General features: G+C 40.6%; 1 protein-coding gene across 7 annotated transcripts in view; it reads right to left on the bottom strand.

The window, feature by feature from the left end:
- The window catches only part of GLRA2 (glycine receptor alpha 2), a 126,782-nt gene that overhangs the window by 24,326 nt on the left and 83,361 nt on the right, over nt 1–19,095 (bottom strand). For 4 of the 7 annotated variants that reach the window (XM_032100689.1, XM_032100685.1, XM_032100688.1 and 1 more), the window contains exons 8-9: nt 7,276–7,425; nt 5,335–5,454 (exon numbers count right to left, since the gene is read on the bottom strand). In XM_032100689.1, the coding sequence (XP_031956580.1) occupies nt 5,335–5,454; nt 7,276–7,425 (270 nt within the window). The remainder of the gene's footprint in view (nt 1–5,334; nt 5,455–7,275; nt 7,426–19,095) is intronic. The other 3 variants (XM_032100690.1, XM_032100687.1, XM_032100686.1) reach the window with 1 other exon arrangement.

Below are 19,095 nucleotides of genomic sequence, written 5' to 3'. Positions count from 1 at the left end.
ACAATGTGAAAAGACAACCCTTTCGATGTTCAGTCTGTTTACCACTTCCATAATAACCTTGTTCAGTCCATTTAGAAAGAGAAGTCTCTTCTTGCTCATGCTATGAAAACATTATCACAACGAGACAGCCGCCCACTTCCAAATATTGTTCAGTCCATTTAGGAAGAGGAGTCTCTCTGCCTGCATGTGAGTCCTTTCCCCCGACTTGCAGCTTTTCCCACAACTGCTTTCGAGGGTCCACTCTTGAAGTTTTTTGGGGTACAATTTTAAGGTTGAGCCGTTCAGAAACAAAAACAGAGGCCCTTCTCCTTCCCTGGGAGCAAAGGGTCTTCATCATCTTCATCTTTAGGACTATCTCTGGGAGCATCTCTAGGAACTGAGGTTTTCTCCTTTCCCGTTTGGAGCAAAAGTCCTCATCTGGTTCATCTCTCCCTGTCCAAACTTCTCATGAAATTACAGCTGCGTCAGCATCTGCCTATCTCAGCGCAGGTGCTTTTGCTCACGAGTTGAACACTCCACCCCCCATATCTTCATGAAATTACAACAGGATACTCTGATATATCATAGCTTCACAACAAACTTTCAGCTTTAAGCATCTCCTCTCTCTCTTCCCTCAGGTTTTCAGCTCTTCACAGCAATAAAAGGGTTAATCTCACCTCGGCCTTGCAGCTTTGCAGCTGGAATGTTGAATTTTTCTTATCGCAGTGGAGAGGGGGGAGAGCCGAGCCGCTCCAGCTGCCCACGGCAAGGCAGTGGGGGGGGGTTCCATGGCTGGAACAGGTCCATCGGCTCCAGGATGGCCGTGGCCCGGCCCGGCCTGGCCCAAGCAGGGCCTGGCCAGGCCCGCTGGCCCCCACTCGGGGCCTGCAGCTGCCTGCCCCAGCGCCGGAAACGAGAGAGAGCTTGGAGGGGGAGTTTGCCTATTCTTAAATGTGGATCACAGAGGTGATCACAACTTTAAGTGGCTTAGAGAATTGTCCATATTCAAACTGGCCAGCTGATAGGTTCTATCAGTTCCCAGAGGAAACTGTAAGCACCCCTTAGCAAGGACGTCCCTTCCGGGACTATGCTTGCTAACCCATGACATTCTCCACCCCTCACCTCTGTGAAGACACATTTAAGAATTATTATCAAAATTACATTCAACTTCTACTATATTCCACCCCTAGATAGTTCAATACAATTGCAATATAAGTTTCTCACTATCATGCTACTTAACTTATGACTTAATACTTGCTTTGCCCAGTATTCCTCCTAATCAATCTTTATCTCACAGTTCTCATCAATTGCCCGCATTCTCCACCATTTTGTCGCGGGTTCGGATTGTAACCGGGCGGAAACACCAATTTAGTGTAGTGGTTTGGTCCAAAATACTCATTACTGTTTATCTGCTGTGAGATAAGAATTAGGAGAAATGCAAAACAGGCACCAAACTTGAAAGAATATAAAGAAGTTTATTAACAGACCTAAGAGAGGAAAAAAAAATTATACCACCTTCAGAACTCTCCTCCTCCCCCCACCTTCCTCCCTTCTCCCACTGACAATGTGAAAAGACAACCCTTTCGATGTTCAGTCTGTTTACCACTTCCATAATAACCTTGTTCAGTCCATTTAGAAAGAGAAGTCTCTTCTTGCTCATGCTATGAAAACATTATCACGAGACAGCCGCCCACTTCCAAATATTGTTCAGTCCATTTAGGAAGAGGAGTCTCTCTGCCTGCGTGTGAGTCCTTTCCCCCGACTTGCAGCTTTGCCTGCAACTGCTTTCGAGGGTCCACTCTTGAAGTTTTTTGGGGTACAATTTTAAGGTTGAGCCGTTCAGAAACAAAAACAGAGGCCCTTCTCCTTCCCTGGGAGCAAAGGGTCTTCATCATCTTCATCTTTAGGACTATCTCTGGGAGCATCTCTAGGAACTGAGGTTTTCTCCTTTCCCGTTTGGAGCAAAAGTCCTCATCTGGTTCATCTCTCCCTGTCCAAACTTCTCATGAAATTACAGCTGCGTCAGCATCTGCCTATCTCAGCGCAGGTGCTTTTGCTTACGAGTTGAACACTCCACCCCCCATATCTTCATGAAATTACAACAGGATACTCTGATATATCATAGCTTCACAACAGACTTTCAGCTTTAAGCATCTCCTCTCTCTCTTCCCTCAGGTTTTCAGCTCTTCACAGCAATAAAAGGGTTACTCTCACCTCGGCCTTGCAGCTTTGCAGCTGGAATGTTGAATTTTTCTTATCGCAGTGGAGAGGGGGGAGAGCCGAGCCGCTCCAGCTGCCCACGGCAAGGCAGTGGGGGGGGTTCCACGGCTGGAACAGGTCCATCGGCTCCAGGATGGCCGTGGCCCGGCCCGGCCTGGCCCAAGCAGGGCCTGGCCGGGCCCGCTGGCCCCCACTCGGGGCCTGCAGCCGCCTGCCCCAGCGCCGGAAACGAGAGAGAGCTTGGAGGGGGAGTTTGCCTATTCTTAAATGTGGATCACAGAGGTGATCACAACTTTAAGTGGCTTAGAGAATTGTCCATATTCAAACTGGCCAGCTGATAGGTTCTATCAGTTCCCAGAGGAAACTGTAAGCACCCCTTAGCAAGAACGTCCCTTCCGGGACTATGCTTGCTAACCTATGACGATCTGTCACATCTTCCAGCTGCACAATTTTTCATTCAAGATATAAAGTATTGCTTTTAACACTAACAGTCCCAACTTAACCCCCAGTCTTGGTCACAGTGGTAACCAGCACACATAAAACTTAGGAAGTCATCTTTGAGATGATGATATGAATACTAGTGTACCGCAACTTATTTTGATTACTGATCATATAATATAATAATTACTGTTTTCAAAAAGGAATGATTGAACTGTGTAAACAGTTCTGCTTCCCTGGAAGCCCATCATTTTGAAAACTAAGAAATCACATTTGGTTATTAAAAATCGTATTTTAAAAAGAAGTTAATTTCTTCCAAGTGATCTGGCACCATGAAAATTCAGATTTTAATATAATGAAACTTCACTACATCCTCAGTACCGTTAGACTCATGGCTTCTGCAGCCTGTAATCTCTCTGTGTATCATGATATACAAGAAATAGGCAACCATTTCTTTCAGCAATCAAGTATGGCTACTGATGGGTGTATTTAACTTGAACAGAAAGACTACATGAACCTTTAGGACAAACTTTGAATGCTTCCTCCAAGAGAAACTGCATGGGGAAGACAGACAGGGTGAATAACCTGAGGATATAGGGATTTAGTCTGTGTGGAAGATGCCAAAAGGTAAAGAAATCTTTTCAAATGGTTCATCTGCACTACAATTTCTGGATGTTTCACAATACAACCCAGACTTTTCCTAGAAAAACATTAAGAATTTGATCTTTGACTTAAGAGATTTGATGGTCTCTTAAGATATATGCTTTCATGCAATGGTCTGAGGGTTGCAGCCCTAAGAAGAACAATCCCAGCACAAGCAATAACAAAAGCAGTGCCAGAGATACAGGCTTACAAAACTGAGAGCAGGTATTTTCTTGTTTTGTAAATCAAGTTGCAAATCCAGGAATCATGGCCAGGTGTGATTTAGCACCTTTTTTCTCTCCCTAGGTTAGCACTAAGTGATGCAGTATAGATATTCAACCAGACTCTTACACTGTCTTCTCTTGACTGTGACTTACATGTGCATTCAACATAAGCTTTGATTCAGTGAGTAATACCTCAGCAAGTCAAGTTCCCTGCTTGTGAGGCTCTTTCTGGCACCACAGCCTCTATTCCTATGTTCTCTTCTGCACATAAACATCCTTCTCTTGAGCAGAAGAGGACCAAGTTGCAACCATGGCAGCATTGCTCCAGAAACCTCTGCCTTGCTACATCTCCTCTGTTGACCTCTCAAGTGTGCGTCACTTATGTGATGGGCGTTCTCCAGGGGAAAACAATGCCGGAGCAGCTCCAGCTCTTAGGGCTCTGCAGCAAAAGCACTGCAGCGACACGGCCCCTCTGTGTACTGCCCTGGCTGTCTGTGTAATACACAATTTTCAAAAGGAAAAGAGAGGTTTCGGCAAGCTTCCCTAAAGGAGAGAATAACCACAACTTACACAAACTTTAGCTGGACTACCAGCACTTTGTGACTGGTGAGACATGCAGTACTGAGTACTTACTTTGACTGCTTTTGTAGTTTTATGGCATCAGCTTTTCTGTGGCAGCATACTAATACTGGTAATATCTCCTAGAGAGACCCTGATTTTTTTCTTTTTATATTCAGTTTGGTATATGTGCAAATATGATTATTTCTACAATAGAAAGTACCCAGAAATTAAGGCTCTCTTCTACTGCTTGCTATTGTAGCTCTGACTGTGAATGATTTATCGTATTGTGAACACTCTATATTAATTTTGCTGTGTAAGATGAACTGTGGGTTTTGCTTTGATTTTGGAAGCTACTAATTCCCTTTACAATATATAAAATTCACTGAAATCATCTGCATCTTGTAATCACATGACTTTACAGAGCTTGATCAAAGTTAGAGGCCCTTTACAGCTCAAAAGTGACTCAGACAATGTTTTTGTTCTGGGAAATCAAGTCGTGAAAGATTAAAATCCCAGTCCCATTTTATTTAAATGAACACATTTCATTCCTCAGCCACTAGTAGCAAGCAATGACCTGCACGCTAAGCTCGTTTTTTTTCTCCGTCATTGACTTTATTACCTCCACAGCTCACCCATAATCTGGATCTATCAGCTGCTATCTTATTGCTTCTGATCTGCTACATGTTACACTGTGTAAAAGATTTCAGCCTCATGGCTCATCTCCAAGCAAATAAAAAGAAATCAGTGAAATACTTTTTTCATTCATAGCTATTCATACTCCACTAAGCAGGGTTCAGGACATCATGACGAGGAGGGCTGCAGGTTGAGAGTTCAGGAATAAATACCACACCAATAAAAATGCATTTTTTTTATACATACCAAATTCTGTTGGAATACGCTCATCTGAAAGATGACACAATGTGGGATTTACTGCCTCAAGGCGTTTCCTATGGCCCTGTCCCCCCATCCCATTCACTCTATCTTTACACAGGACCAAGCTATTGAATATCCATGCACTTTCCTCAAGAGGTTTGGAATAGGGGTGGCATAGCCCAGCCACAGCAAAAAGCAAGCATAAGGATGGGCCATAAGAATGTACATGAAACTGCTGTTCATGATGGGGACAGTACTGTGTATTTTGTGGGGGCATTAAGCAAAGAGAATGCAAGAGACTGCTAGTGATGCCATCAAAATGATCCATTTTGCTGATTTATGACATCGTTGCACATACTAAAACTCTCTTGCTTTCTCTTTCTCACTACAGTTTTACCCTCAAACTTGAATTGCCGATCTGATTCACTGTCCCGTAAGCTGATGACTCTTTGCTCCGCAAGCCATTCATGCGCCGCATGGACTCAACGCTCTCATTCCCAACAGTCATAGTCTGTGCCTGTCCCCAGAGTGTCAGCATAGATAGCAGCAGCAAGAATGGGAATACCACAGCAGCAACGTGACGACACACACACACACACACACAACAGGCAAAGAGAAGAATGGCTTGGTTAGAGAAGACCATCATGCAAAACAGTGAGAATCACTTCCAAGGCAAAATAAACTGAGAAAATTGTGAGAGACAAAATCAAGTAGAGATGCAGAAAATACCTCCTAAAGAAACTGCCTTAGTAACATTGCTCCCTATTTTGAAATTCATGCAACCAGATTCATAGGGAAAAAGCAACCCTATGCAAATGGACAAGTGTCTCTTACTTGGCTGCATATTTCCTTGTATTTAATTAGGTCATTATCTATTTTGCAAAGAATCCATGCACCACCTGGCTTAGGATAAGCACAAGTCTTCTGATGATTTGGTTTTAAATAACTTTCTTTTAATAGCCACCAAAATAATAGTTTTCGAAGCAGATTAAGGACCACTTCCATGGACCAAAATCTCATAAGCTTGAGTAATGTCACTAGATACTGTTACTTACCAAGGATTGCTTCTTACCTACTTGTTCACCTCTAAAAAAGACCTTGCATCCAAAAATGAAATTACAGATGCCATACAGAAGCTTCTGCTGCTGCCGTGCTGGGTTTGAAAACAAAGGCTTGCAGTGGCAGTGCATGTAGTCTGTGTGCCTGTAAACAGGCAGGCATCTCTCCTTTCTCCTGTAATCTAATCTTCATTGGAATCTCAATTCATCTGATAATAATATCAAACTAGAGAACAGCAATGGATTGCTTCCCAAAGCATCCATCAAGTATTACATTAGCTACCGAACATTTATTAGACAGACCTGTCAAAACACAAATGCCCTGTGCCAGTGTTGTCATCCCTCTTGTAAAGGAAACCATTATTTGTAGCTTGAAGCACTCGTGCAGCTCAAGCAAATATTTACTTCACCTAGCAAATGTATATGTACAGTTTACAGTTCCCACATTCCCTAGATGTGGGAATGATCATGACTGGACTAAAACTCAATTTAATATCTACTCTTGTCTTCCCATTAACTGAAAAAAAAAAAAAAATCCAGGAGAGATGGACAGATGGACAGACTTCTTAAAATTATTTCTAGACTTACATCTAGGTTACAAGCAATCCCCTCTTCTACATTTCAGTCTCTGGCATAAAATTATGTGAAAATGACACTCACAGATACGTCTTTTGCTAAAATTTTGAAGTTTACATCAGTGGCAATCTGTGAAATGATAGATTCCAGAGAGGAAACCCTCCTAATCCTTTTCCTTTTTTAAAATGGCTGTGTTTCCTGGTTTCAGCTGGGAAAGACACCAGTTGCTGGTGGTCTAAAAGCGAGGGCAGAACTGCCTATCATTGCAATTGGCTATCCTAGGGAATCTCCCATGTTAGCATAGCTAGCTGAGGCAGCACTAGAAACGACAGGCATGTTCTGATGACAGCGCATCTGGATAATACTGTTCCTCTGTCTATGTCATTGCACCCAACAGTTCCTTATCCACTGGTGGTTCCACATAGCAGCACAGTATTTGTAGAGGTCCAGCTGCCTCAGCGATTGCACAAAGAGAAGAAAATTCTTGGAATTGGTGACCAATTACTGATGTTCAATAACTTCATGAACTGCAAATAAACCCAGCAGCCAATTATCAGATCTTTATCAAGGAGCAAATCACTCAAAAGGAAACTTTAGAATGAGACTCTCCTGCAAGGGCAAGAAGAAATGAGGCAAGTAATCAACTGCACATGAGCAGGGCTGTCAGGGCAGACCCAGTCACCCCAGGTAAAGAGCAGTTGTACCTTGTTTTGTCTTCTTTGTCTTCTTCGAAGCCTCAGAAATTCTTTGTGCTGCCGTGATACAAAGTTGACTGCTGCATATTCCAGCAAAGCAGCAAAGACAAACAGAAGACACACTGCCATCCAAATGTCAATAGCTTTTACATAGGAGACCTAGAAAGAAATAGGACACAGCATGTTATATCTCAAACTACTTCATTAGCTGAAGATATCGATGCAAAAAACCAAACACATTTTTGCACAGCATGAGTTCCATGAGGTGGTGTTTTTCTTGTTCTGTGTTTTGATTTGTTAATTTATTGGCTGATAACAAATACATAATTTAACTATTAATGAAAACTAATGTCCACAAGGAATGCACAAATGAGCTACTGCCTTTAGGGAAAGATCAGGATTACTCTAACAAAATACAAATGTTCTTTTAGTCCCAACCAAAGTTTGGAAAAAAGAATACAAATACAAGGTGTGATAAAATACCTGTTGAAAAACAATTGTAGCAAGTTTATAGATTTCACCTTTTTAATTTTTTCTTAACCAATTACCATATTGTTTAATTAGCTGTATTTGGTATCCACAACTTCAAAGTAAACTCAGGGTATTCTATTGTATGGGCTGATACCACTTTACCAATTAAATATTCAATCCTAGTTGCTTGACCTTTATCCAACATCTCTATAAGAAAAATAAATCTTCATAGATATTATCTACTAAAAATACCCAAATACCAGCTGCCTCTGTTCTAATAAAAATCTATTCTGATTTGAATTGACTGTTCCACAATAAAATCAGATATATTACAGCACTGCAATGTTACAAGACTTCTATCATATTACCCTGGGCCAAACAGTAGCCAATTAAATGAGCTACATACTATGTACATCAAAGGTACATTCTCCACAGGTGTGTTTGGTCTCTGCCTTTCTTTGTAGTCTTGCAGTTTTTAAGCAGAAATCTTATGATTAGGCAACAGCAGGTTGTCTCTGTTGTTGGTATTACCTCCTGAGTGGAATTACAATGATCTGACTTAATGTCTACGTTGTACATGTGAGCTAGTTGCATAAACTACTTTGACATAAATAAACGAAAGAATGAAGAAGAATGGGCATATCTAGGATGCAATGCATGTGAACAGTTTTACATGTCTTCTCTACAATGAGATTAATAACACCCAAATAGAGTTTCTTCTTCTTCATGTCTGTGAGGAGGAGCTTAGAACACCTCTGTAAGCAGAGGCACCCAGGGCTTTACTCAGGTGTCTAAATAACAGCATCACAAACTGACACATTCGGTACCTAGTGCCCATTTGCAAATGCAGCAGAGCACAGACCTTCAGTATCTCATATTAACCAGTCCTCTACAGATATCTCAGATACTCAAGGTCACCTCAGTTCGGCAGAGACCCACGGCACCCCCACACAGATGAATCAAGATAAGCAAAATGGATCGTACCTGAACCTTGAAATATTATAAACATTTGAATAATACCCTGCAGGCCAAACACGTCAATGCAGTCAAAACACATAGTGGTCTGAAAAGGCTGCAGAAAAGGATGTGTTGTGTTCCTGATACTCATATTCAGGAGACCAAATCTCCACATTGGAAAACTGCACCTCTACCCTTTGCATACACTATTCAAAATGACCTCGTTCTTCTGGCTAGACAACCATTTCATGATGGAAGGAATCACACCTCTATCAGTGGGTTTTGCTTGTATTTGCCACGTGCTTGAATAGCATCATTTTTCAAAGTCCATAGAACATCTTCTGTTAATGTCAAATGGAATATACTGCACTACATGCTTCAGCAAGCAATATGAGCAGAGGAACTGGTATTTAAAACACAACAGAAAGGATACAGAGCTTCACCCTGCAGATCCTGAATGCTGAGAAGGACATTTTGGAGGCCCCAAGCACTGTTATTCGGCCTGCATCAGTGCCTTTCAGTAGCAATAGTGCAGCTCCACATGGCAATGCCCAGCATACAGCTCGCATAGGCTGACATGTAGCAGGCTGAGGTGACACCATGAATCTGTGCCTTTCAATTAGATACACAGCAGGTAAGTAGTTCACTCTCCCACACACAAAAAACTGTACAAGTTACATCTTTACTGAGCAGCTGTGAAACCCAGAGAAAACTCAACAATGTCCCAGACACTCTGTGCCACAGGCTGAGGCGCAGTAGGAATCAATTCACTGTAATTTGTATAAAATGCAGCTGAGTTTAGATTGTTTGTTGCTTTCCTTGAAGGGCCAGCTTGTTTTCCTTTACAAATGTCCTTAGGAGATGTATTAGACATGCATAAACAGCTGGACTGTGCTGCCAGAGACAGCACAATGCAGGGAGATGAAGTCAGAAGAATCAGCACTTCTGACTGTGCAAATCCTGTCCTGGTGGGCTTAAAGCAGGGAAGGCAAAATGATAAAGGAAGCCCTGAGTTAGCCATCCTGCCACTTACACTGTGCTGCCATAAATGGCATCTATATAGCTGCTGAGCCAGCTGGATTGTTTTAACTCCAGCCTGCTGGGCTGGAATCAGAGAATCATGATATACTTGGCAGATACGTAGCTTGTTCTATTGTTTGGCCAGTGCCACACCGTGGCACAGCTTTAAATGAGAAAACAGAAAGGAATTGCTTCCAGCACCATATTAAAAGTAAATAAATGGTAACATCTTGCAATGAGTAAAAGATGACACCTTTGTTTTCAAATCAATTTAGTTTACCTATGAATCTCCCATATGTACAGAACTGTGCTGCTAAAAGCCTGAAAACATACGGAATCTTCTGACATGCTAACAGAAGCTGGAGTCTGCAAAACTGAGTAAATCATGATAGCATAAACACATCCATTGCTCAGGGAGGTTCTTCCATCAAACTCAAAAACAATGGTATCAGCTAGGGGTTTTTTCCCCAGATCATAGTATAGCATGAAAACTCATATATTTGTTCAACTTAAAGGCTTATAGCATCTGCTTTGGTAAGGACTAATCAAACAGTACTGTATCTCCAGCTTCCCTAACTACCACGTCCATGCTTCATGCTCCATGGTCACTACTGGGTACATGTAGGACCGTGCAGACTGATTTTTTGATGGAGGTTTTTTCTCACCTAACTTGAAAAGCACTATGTGCATGTGGGGATTTTTTTTTTCAATTAATGCTAAGAAACAAGAAATTTTAGGACAAAATTCTTCTAAGTGGAATGTAGATATCTGCACTATAGTCAAATAAAAAGTACCCTAAAAATGCCAGTCTCACCTTTTTGACCAAGACTGGAGTTCTGGAAGGCTATTTCAGGTATGTATGTACGCTTGATATACACCAACTTTGGCTAGATAAAGCCTATGAATTATCTCTGCTAGCCAGTACCTTGATGTAATCCTAATTAGAGCAGAGCAGAACAACAGAAAAAACCCCACATAAGCCTTATGCAATAGAGACTGTTACCTGAGCATTTGACACCTTTCCCATAATTTCACTTGCAGCACAGAATCCAGCAACAATACAAATTCCAAGTTGACATTATTAAGCTTGCATGTATAAAATGAATAATTAGGTGGGGTTTTTTTCAAAGGGAGGCCTTGTAAAACTTCCTCTGAAAAGCCTGTAACACCGACAGCATACTGACTCCATTTACTATAAAATACTTATAGAAGTGGATATTTGAAAACTCTGCCTTCTTCAGCATTATCATGTTCAGGAAGCTCAATAAGATTTTCTTGTCCTTTCCTTTCTTTAAATAGCTGCTCCATTTTTTACTGCATGTTGCCAAGCTTCCTCCCTAATGCTGTTTGGGAAGAAGGGATTTAATGGCTCCCACCAATAAAACCATAAATTATATCAATTATTCAGATGCTTTGTAAATGTTTTAGGGCCGGCTAATGAGAGAACTTTTTCAGAATTAGAGTTGTCTGCATCAGGAGCCAAGTATTGTAAGGCTAAGCATAGTAAATCTGACAAAGCTGCTTCTTTCCCTTCATTATTTTCCTCATTTGTTATTTGGACATACCCACTATATAAAAAAGACCAGTTAGTTCTCTGTACAGCAGTGCTGTAGCATCAATGATCCCAGTGAAGTTCCTGGAAATGAAAGTACAAGAAGAATTACACTGTTCATGAAGGACTTGCAGGGATTAAACCTTCTACCTCTCAAGCCCTTTTTATTTTATCACCCTGACTCTCCCACAACTCTTGGACCCCTTTCAGCACATTGCTGTATGTCACCACTAGAATGAAGAATGCTTTTGTGGAGACAATCCAGGGGAAAACATGGTCGTGGGTCCTGCAGCTCAGCAGTTGCCATTTGTTGACATTTGTGAATCAACCCAAATGTGAGCTCTGTTTTTGCTACAATGCCAGTCTCATGAGAATCCAGACAACTGCTTTAACTCTCTGAGTCTGTCAAACAAGTGTAAAATGGAAATAAAGACATATCCATCCTCTCCCAGGGTTCTGCATTGTGAAAATAACTTCAATATGAAGCAAAAGGGACTCAGTTTGTGTTAAAAGACATATATCCACTTATTTTGGTAGGTGGAATCTTATGAAAAAATATCTTTTACTCATGAAGCCCCAAACCTCTGTTTTTACACAATACCATATTCTAGGCAAGGTTTTTTGAAAGAATAAAATTTCCAGCTACCATGAAATCTTATTTGAAATTAACTTCTCCTATGTATTAAAATAAACTCTTGGGGAAAAAAAGTTTCAGAGAATTTTTCAGATTGGAAAGGCGGAAATAGAACAAAGTATCATTTTAAATCAAAACTGAAACAAAAGTTATTTTAAATGAAAAGCGGGAAATTTTCAAAACAAAACAAGAAACAAGCAAGAAATAATTTAAACAGGGTAAAAAAATTTCCTATCCTCCCTCTATTATTCAGATTCCATATGAAAGTATTCACCTAACTCAGCAGGGATTCACAAGTTGTTCCAGCCACCCAAAATTGCCTTTTTTTAGTGAATAAACTATTCATCCAAAATTTTTTGCTCTATTTCTATTGCTGGTTCTGCCAAGTCATGAGATGCTAAACCTCCCACTCACTGCTGATGCAGAAATAAATGCTGACTGCATTCAAGCCAGGAAATGTAAGGGAAACATTTATGGTTTGTTTTCCCTTCAAAGATAAAGGGAAATTTTCTTCAAGTCTTTGAAGAAGATCAGTGAGTTAAGGTATTTCCAAAGATGTTCAGAGAGCCCCCCAGGCAGGGGCCAGAAGAGGTGATCACAGGCATGTAACAAAATTCACTAGTAGGGCTAATAGCTATCTTTGTTGTCCTAACCAGGCCAAGATGCCAAAAATACAGACCTGGCTTGTGAGTTGTCACAGATATCTCTGTGCCAGTTCCATCCAACTCCCACTGAAGAGAGAAAGCAAGATGCTCCCCAACTTCAGAGTGGGGCTGGCCCCCGAGAAACTGCAGGAATTATCCAACACTCTGCAGGACATGGCTAACAGGTGACACAGGACTGTGTTACAGTACATCCTGCTGGATGTAAATAAGGGAGGACAGAGCAATAACTGCAACCAGAGACTGCCATTTCTTTATATCATCTAACTATATTCTACATAAAGCATCACCAAAAAAAGGAGTAAACTTGTCTTCCAGATAAAGTAAAGCCACTTTAGAAAAGCAATAAAATATTTCTTTCTAGCATGGGTAGTGTCATTGACACATTTTGATCTTTCTTCTCAAATGGCGTATTTTTACCTTTGAAAAATGTAATACCATGAATACAAAATCAGTTAGCAGATTGGTGAAGCCAATACTGCTTGGGGTTTTTTTCCAAGGCCATATGAAGTATTGGCACATTCATCATGTGTCATTTTGTGCAATCAAATGTTGTAGTTGCCTTGTATTTCCCATTCCTGACAATTCATTCTTTCTGTACAGTAAATTTAAGACAAGACGTAGCACTTCATCCTGCTTGAGCAGGGAGCTTGGACCAGATGACCCCATGTGGTCCCTTCCAATCTTACCCATTTTGTGCTGTGATTCAAAAGCCCTCAACTTCCCTAAAAATAGTATGACTATTTTGCAGACAAAGAAAAAGAAGTCTGAGTGATAGCTTAAGGCAGTTTTTCTAACCGAGCACGTTACAGCTGAGAAAACAAAGGCTTGTGATTTGGACTGATAATGGGGCTGGTGCTCAGCTTGGGAGCAAACTGTGAGATTTTCTTATACATTAATGATGCAGGGACAGGCTGATCTTTGCCACTGAGCATCAAGTAACACTAATTGAAATTGTAACCACGGTCAAAAGCCCACTTTTGCACATTGATAGTCAACTGCATGTTGTAACACTTCTCTCTAAAATGACAATAAAATGGAAATGTCTCGTATGTCAGGAGTTCAAGTCTAGCTCAGACCACTGCAGAAATAGTTAACAAGAAAGTATAGAAGTGAAATGCTAAATTATTTGGAAACTGGAGATTCTGGTGGCCCCACCTGAGAAGTGTGCTGAGTTCATGCCTTGTAAATAATGGTAGAGTACAACTAAGATTGAACAGAGCCTTAGCCCCCTGTGGAAACAGATTTAAACTATAAAAAATGAGAGGGGAAAAAAAGCAATTTCCTCTGCTCATTATTTATTAGTACTTTGGCATGCACCAGAGCACTGCTGACTTTTCTCATTGCCCTGATCCTGAAAAACACTGGGGAGGAACAGGATGGGGACACCACAACTCCCCCCAGATCAGCCACATCCTTCCCACTATGTGTAAATAGGAATTTGTGGTTCTTGCAGCTCTTCAACCTGGATGCCTCTCTCTGCCCTCTTGGTGAAAAGATTCTGGCTTAGCTGGCCAATAAGTATGTGCTCTACAGTAGTGTCAGAGACCAAGAGGCACCTCACCCCACCCAATGTCATGGGCAGAGGCAGTATTGTTTGGTCAGACTTCAGAGAAGCCAATAAGACCCACAGTCTGTGCTTGACCTGTCCCAGCAATAAACCTGCAACACCAAACATCAGCTTCTCACCATTTGTATTCTGCACATCTTTGCTCTTTTCCTTGGTCTCACTTTGTATGTTTTGTCTTCTTCTGTTTTCAAGAAATCGGTCTTGAATAAGCACTTACAACCATTCGATTAAGTATTTTTCTTTTTTTTTCCCTTGAAAACCAACCAGACTTCCAATAAAGCTTTCTACAGTCAAAGGGAGAAGAAATATTCCTGCCCCACAAAAACCTTAGGACTCTGTGCTCACACAGCCCCCATAGGTTACGACAGCCCCACCATCTGAGCATATCTCAGTGCCCTTCATTTGGATTGCAAACAAAGCAAGTTCACATTGGCAGAAATAACATAAATAATACCAATATTTGTCATGTTTCTTGTGTATGAACCAAAGAAAGTAATCAACAGATTGGTGAAGCCATGGTGATCAGTTTACAAAGGTGACAAATAAGGATTGATGTCTCTGCTACAAGGAAGCAGCTTCTTATTGCTAAGTAATTGGAAGACATTTATCACACAGAAACACCCCCACATATAAGCTGAGCTCAGTGCAAATTGAGAATTATATGTGGCCGCATTAAGACACGGATAAAAACATATCCTGTCAGCCCTTGCAGACAGATGACAAGTCAGTCTTGTGTCTCATTTACAATGAGAAGATTTTGGCTCTTCCTTCCCAGTGAAATCAACAGATAATATTTCTTTAATGTTATTAGATGCTCTCTTGAATACTTGGACTCTAAGTGGTAAATTTTTGAGTGGATAAAAGCTTGGATAAAAACAATCACTTAGGAGAAAAAAATGAGAAAGATTGCATGGTTGCTAGCAAGAACCACTGGCAGAGTCTTTGAACAATGTCATTAAATTCATAAAGAGAGTCAAATGCTGATACTGACCAAAGAAGCAGTTATATTTAAGATTCAGTGTGGTATGTATCTGAGCACAGCCAGAGTGCCTACTTCTGTAAGGACAGCTTTTCTGCTGTGATTATGCTTTTCTGAATTTTTTTTTTCTTTTGTTAACTCAGCTTTAGAAAACTTTTTGTTTGTAGATCCAAAAGTTCTTTAACTGCCTCAGGTGAAAAGTAATATTCGTTCAGCTCAGCCACAGCCATGCAGGTTCAGTTATTGCCTTTGCCATCCAGTTAGGAAGAATTGCACCAAATTGCATTATTCACTGACCTTTGAAGAGTTAACTGACTCCGTGCATGACTGTTATCAAATAACAAGTCAGGATTTCATTTTTGCAGCAATAGAAACAAATCTCTTCCTTCCAAGTAAAGCAGGTAAGGGTCACAGAAGTGGCATATGTCAGCATAGCTACTGTGATGAATACCAAGAACATGTGCACCAATATATACATATTCTGGTATTATTTCTCCATTGGATAGCATAAAAATTGTGTTAAATCTCAGGTGACTTCAGAACATTCCACAACACATTCTCTATGCTGTATTTCCTATTGTAGTCACAACTAAGCGAACCACTAAAAGTGATCCAATTCACTGAACCAAACAACAAAAATCTAAAATTAGAAAAGGGTGCCTAGGGTAATATAGCTTTTTTCTTCCACTTTTGTTCTCTGCTGTTTGTGAATAGAGAGTTAATTTTCCAATTCTTCTCTAAGATTGTACTCCTAAATTCTGGATTTCCTAGGACGTTCAGCAATGCAATCTGGTGGGAAAATGCATTTGTTTATTTTTATGACTGCCAGTCTCTCTAGATTAGAGATGGGTAGATCAAAGTAATCCTTTGGTCAGCGAAAATTGCCTTATCAATAATAAATATAAGATCAGACTAAAAAAAACTGAGAATGGCATGGGTCATTACATTACTCAGTAACTCTATATCCTTCTTCCTCGACTATTACTTGATCAGTTACTTACTATTCCTGAGCCACTTATCATTCTTATCTTAGCATATCTTCTGGCTCTGGATTCTGAATTGTTTCTTTCATCTGATTAAACTGGAAGGGGAAAAAAATGCTTTCTATGTGGATCATTTAAGCAATTTGTAACTGACAATAATGGTATAATAAATAGATCTATATATACACTCCATGAAATTTCTATCTTTTTATTTTCGATTTCTTCTCTTTCTATCTTTGAAAAAAATGTTTTAAGATGAAAAATAAAAACATCTGTAAAAACAGATCTTGAAGCTGAGCTGATATCAAATAAAACATAGGCTCTGGCAGGATAATATGGTCCATTTCCAATTTTAAGTGTGAGTGAGTCACATTTCATGTACAGTAAAGCACTTAAGGAAATGCAGAATTGAAAGAGGATGTACAATGGGAATAATAGAATATGGCAAAGGTGAAAATGTACCTTGAAAGAAATTGATGATCTGAATATTAATAAACAGAAAGAAAGAAAATGGGATAAGGAGGACAGGTTAGAGGAAAGGAAATGGAATTCAAATAAAGGGGAATGAAGAGCAGCATTTAGCAAGATTCACACAAAGATTTCTTTTTTTAATTTAACTGAATCAGTTCCCATATTCTAAAGGGATCAGAGCTGCCACATTAATGTAAATGTACCTATCACACCCAAATTAGCTTGAGCCTGTAGGCTCAGGACCTGGGATCAACACTGCCTGTGGTGAAACACAGGTTGTATGCCCAGACCTCTGGTTTTCACCTCACTTGGGATGGTGGAGAAAGCCAAGTGATCCATACTTTCCCATGGACTCTTCCAACCAAGGATCTGCCTGACCCACTCTGTGGATCCCACTAACCAACTACAGACCATCAACTGCTCAACCTCTTTTGAAGAAAACTCCTGGGCCTGAGGGCTCCTGGAGCACCAGGCTTTGTGACAGAAGCAGACCTGCACAGTTTGAAACTACTGGCATGTACCTCCTTCCTTGTTTTTCCTAGTCACATTTATTGAAATGTAATGATTTTTTTGTCCTCTTTTCTGTAGTACTTCCTAATCAAGATCTACCTGTCCTTTCCAGACAGAGATATCTGACCAATTGACATTGTTAGGTAAATTATGCTTTCAATCCCTTCGTGGAAGACCAGCCCTGGAACAAAAAAAGCAGGAAAAACCTGCAGAGGAACACATCATTGTAGGCTCCCTTTTGTGTTTGTGTGGAGCCACCAGGAACACCTGCAAGGACTCACACGGCTACTCAAGCACAGAAGAGACAGAGTCACCTTTCATGTTCATTTTCTGATGTAGATTTTGATTATTGTAATAACTTGGTGATGGGCTGCTGCACAATTGTCTCCCTGGTGATTCAAAAGACAAAAAGAAAATTCTGTTGATTTAAAGATTCGTTGTCCCAAATCCTGAACCTTTGCTTCCAAGCAGAGCCTTGTACTAAGGTTTTGTTTGCAGCTATCATGTTTTTCACATGATTTCATTTTCACCTGAGCTATAAATCTAAGAACTTCCTGAGTTCTGTAAGGTTAAATTGTCTCCAGGACTCTTATACCAAGAGCTTTGTTCAAAACAGTGTCATCACACATTTCACTCAGGCTGAGTGAAATCATTTTCAGTCACAATAGTTGGGAACTTAGTGCAAATATATAATCAAAGCAATAGCTAAGAACACCACTGCTTCCCACTGGAAGATGTTTGTGCAGAAGCCTTTTAGCCATGCAGCGTCATGTATGGAGCACATCTACATTCCCTTCTCAACTTAATTTTGAGCCTAAGTATGGGACTTTCATAACAGGAAAATTGTTTTCTGAAGTTTATTTGATTGCTTAGCCTGAAGACCAATGTTTACTCCTATAAACTGCTCTTTTTTCCTCATCCCTTTTCTAAAGCCACAGTGGCTGTATTTGTTCTGTACAGTCTGCAGCTGTAGTTAAAGTACCCAGAGACTCTTCAAGGAGCCACACACCACAGAGCACCAGCAGTGCCCACAACACTCAGTACCAGTGACAGAAGAAGCCTGGAGTACAGATGGAGAGCTCTTTGAAGGACAGCACAGGCACCTCTCAGACAGACTGCTGGATGGCCCTCAAGGTTCAAAGCACTGCAGCACAAGTGAAGGGAATGGTTTTCATGTCAGCCTGATACCACATGCTCAAGGCTTGTTGAACTCTGTTGTCCTGTGGCAAGCAAAATCTTGCTGCCAGAATGACTTCATGATACTGGCAGCTGAATGTTCACCTTATGGAAAGGCTGGAGACAACCAGGAGGAGATCACAGTCCTGGAGGGAGCTACTGAGGATATCACCACTGCTCGGTGAAGATTCACGCTGAAGATTGCTCATCTCTGCAGGAAGTAAGCACCAGACAATTTCTGATTTTCTTATTTCTATTTGCAACTTTATTTGAAAGGGTCTTGCATATGATTTGTTGGGTTACATCCTTTCCACAAGAATGGCATTATAATCAATGGTATAGTCCTTTTACTTCTCTTGGTGTGCGTGTTTGTGTGTGTGTTCCTAATTTGTGTCACATACTGTGTCAGTAAAACAGTAAATAGATGAAGTTGAACCACCTACAAGGAGGAGAGACTTCTGCATCCTTGGGGAACTGCTAATCCTGCTCAGACAGAGAAGGTTCAAAAGCTTAAATGATATGGGATCTGGAGAAACTGTACTGAGAAACTCTCAGAGATGATAAAGAAAACAATTTCCTGAAAGCTCAGGGGGGACCAAACTGAGTTTTCTGCCACTTAAAATCATTGGAATGGCTGTAGCTGAGGACACACTAGGTGGGAGGAGGGCTGTGCATGAACTTTTGCACTCCTGCTTAGTCTTATCTAGTTGCTCTGACTTCTGTTCATTAAAAAATAAAAAAAAACACTTTTCTTGTTTGATTCATGGTCTGATGAAACATGGGTAATTTTTAAGTCCAGCTAAAACTTTTAATCTCTTGTGGCATCTCATTGTGAGAAGAAGAT

This window comes from Corvus moneduloides, chromosome 2 (genome assembly GCF_009650955.1).
Source record: "Corvus moneduloides isolate bCorMon1 chromosome 2, bCorMon1.pri, whole genome shotgun sequence".
Lineage (NCBI taxonomy): Eukaryota > Metazoa > Chordata > Aves > Passeriformes > Corvidae > Corvus > Corvus moneduloides.
Note: the sequence above shows the minus strand (reverse complement) of the source record. Positions and strands in the feature narration are given on the sequence as shown.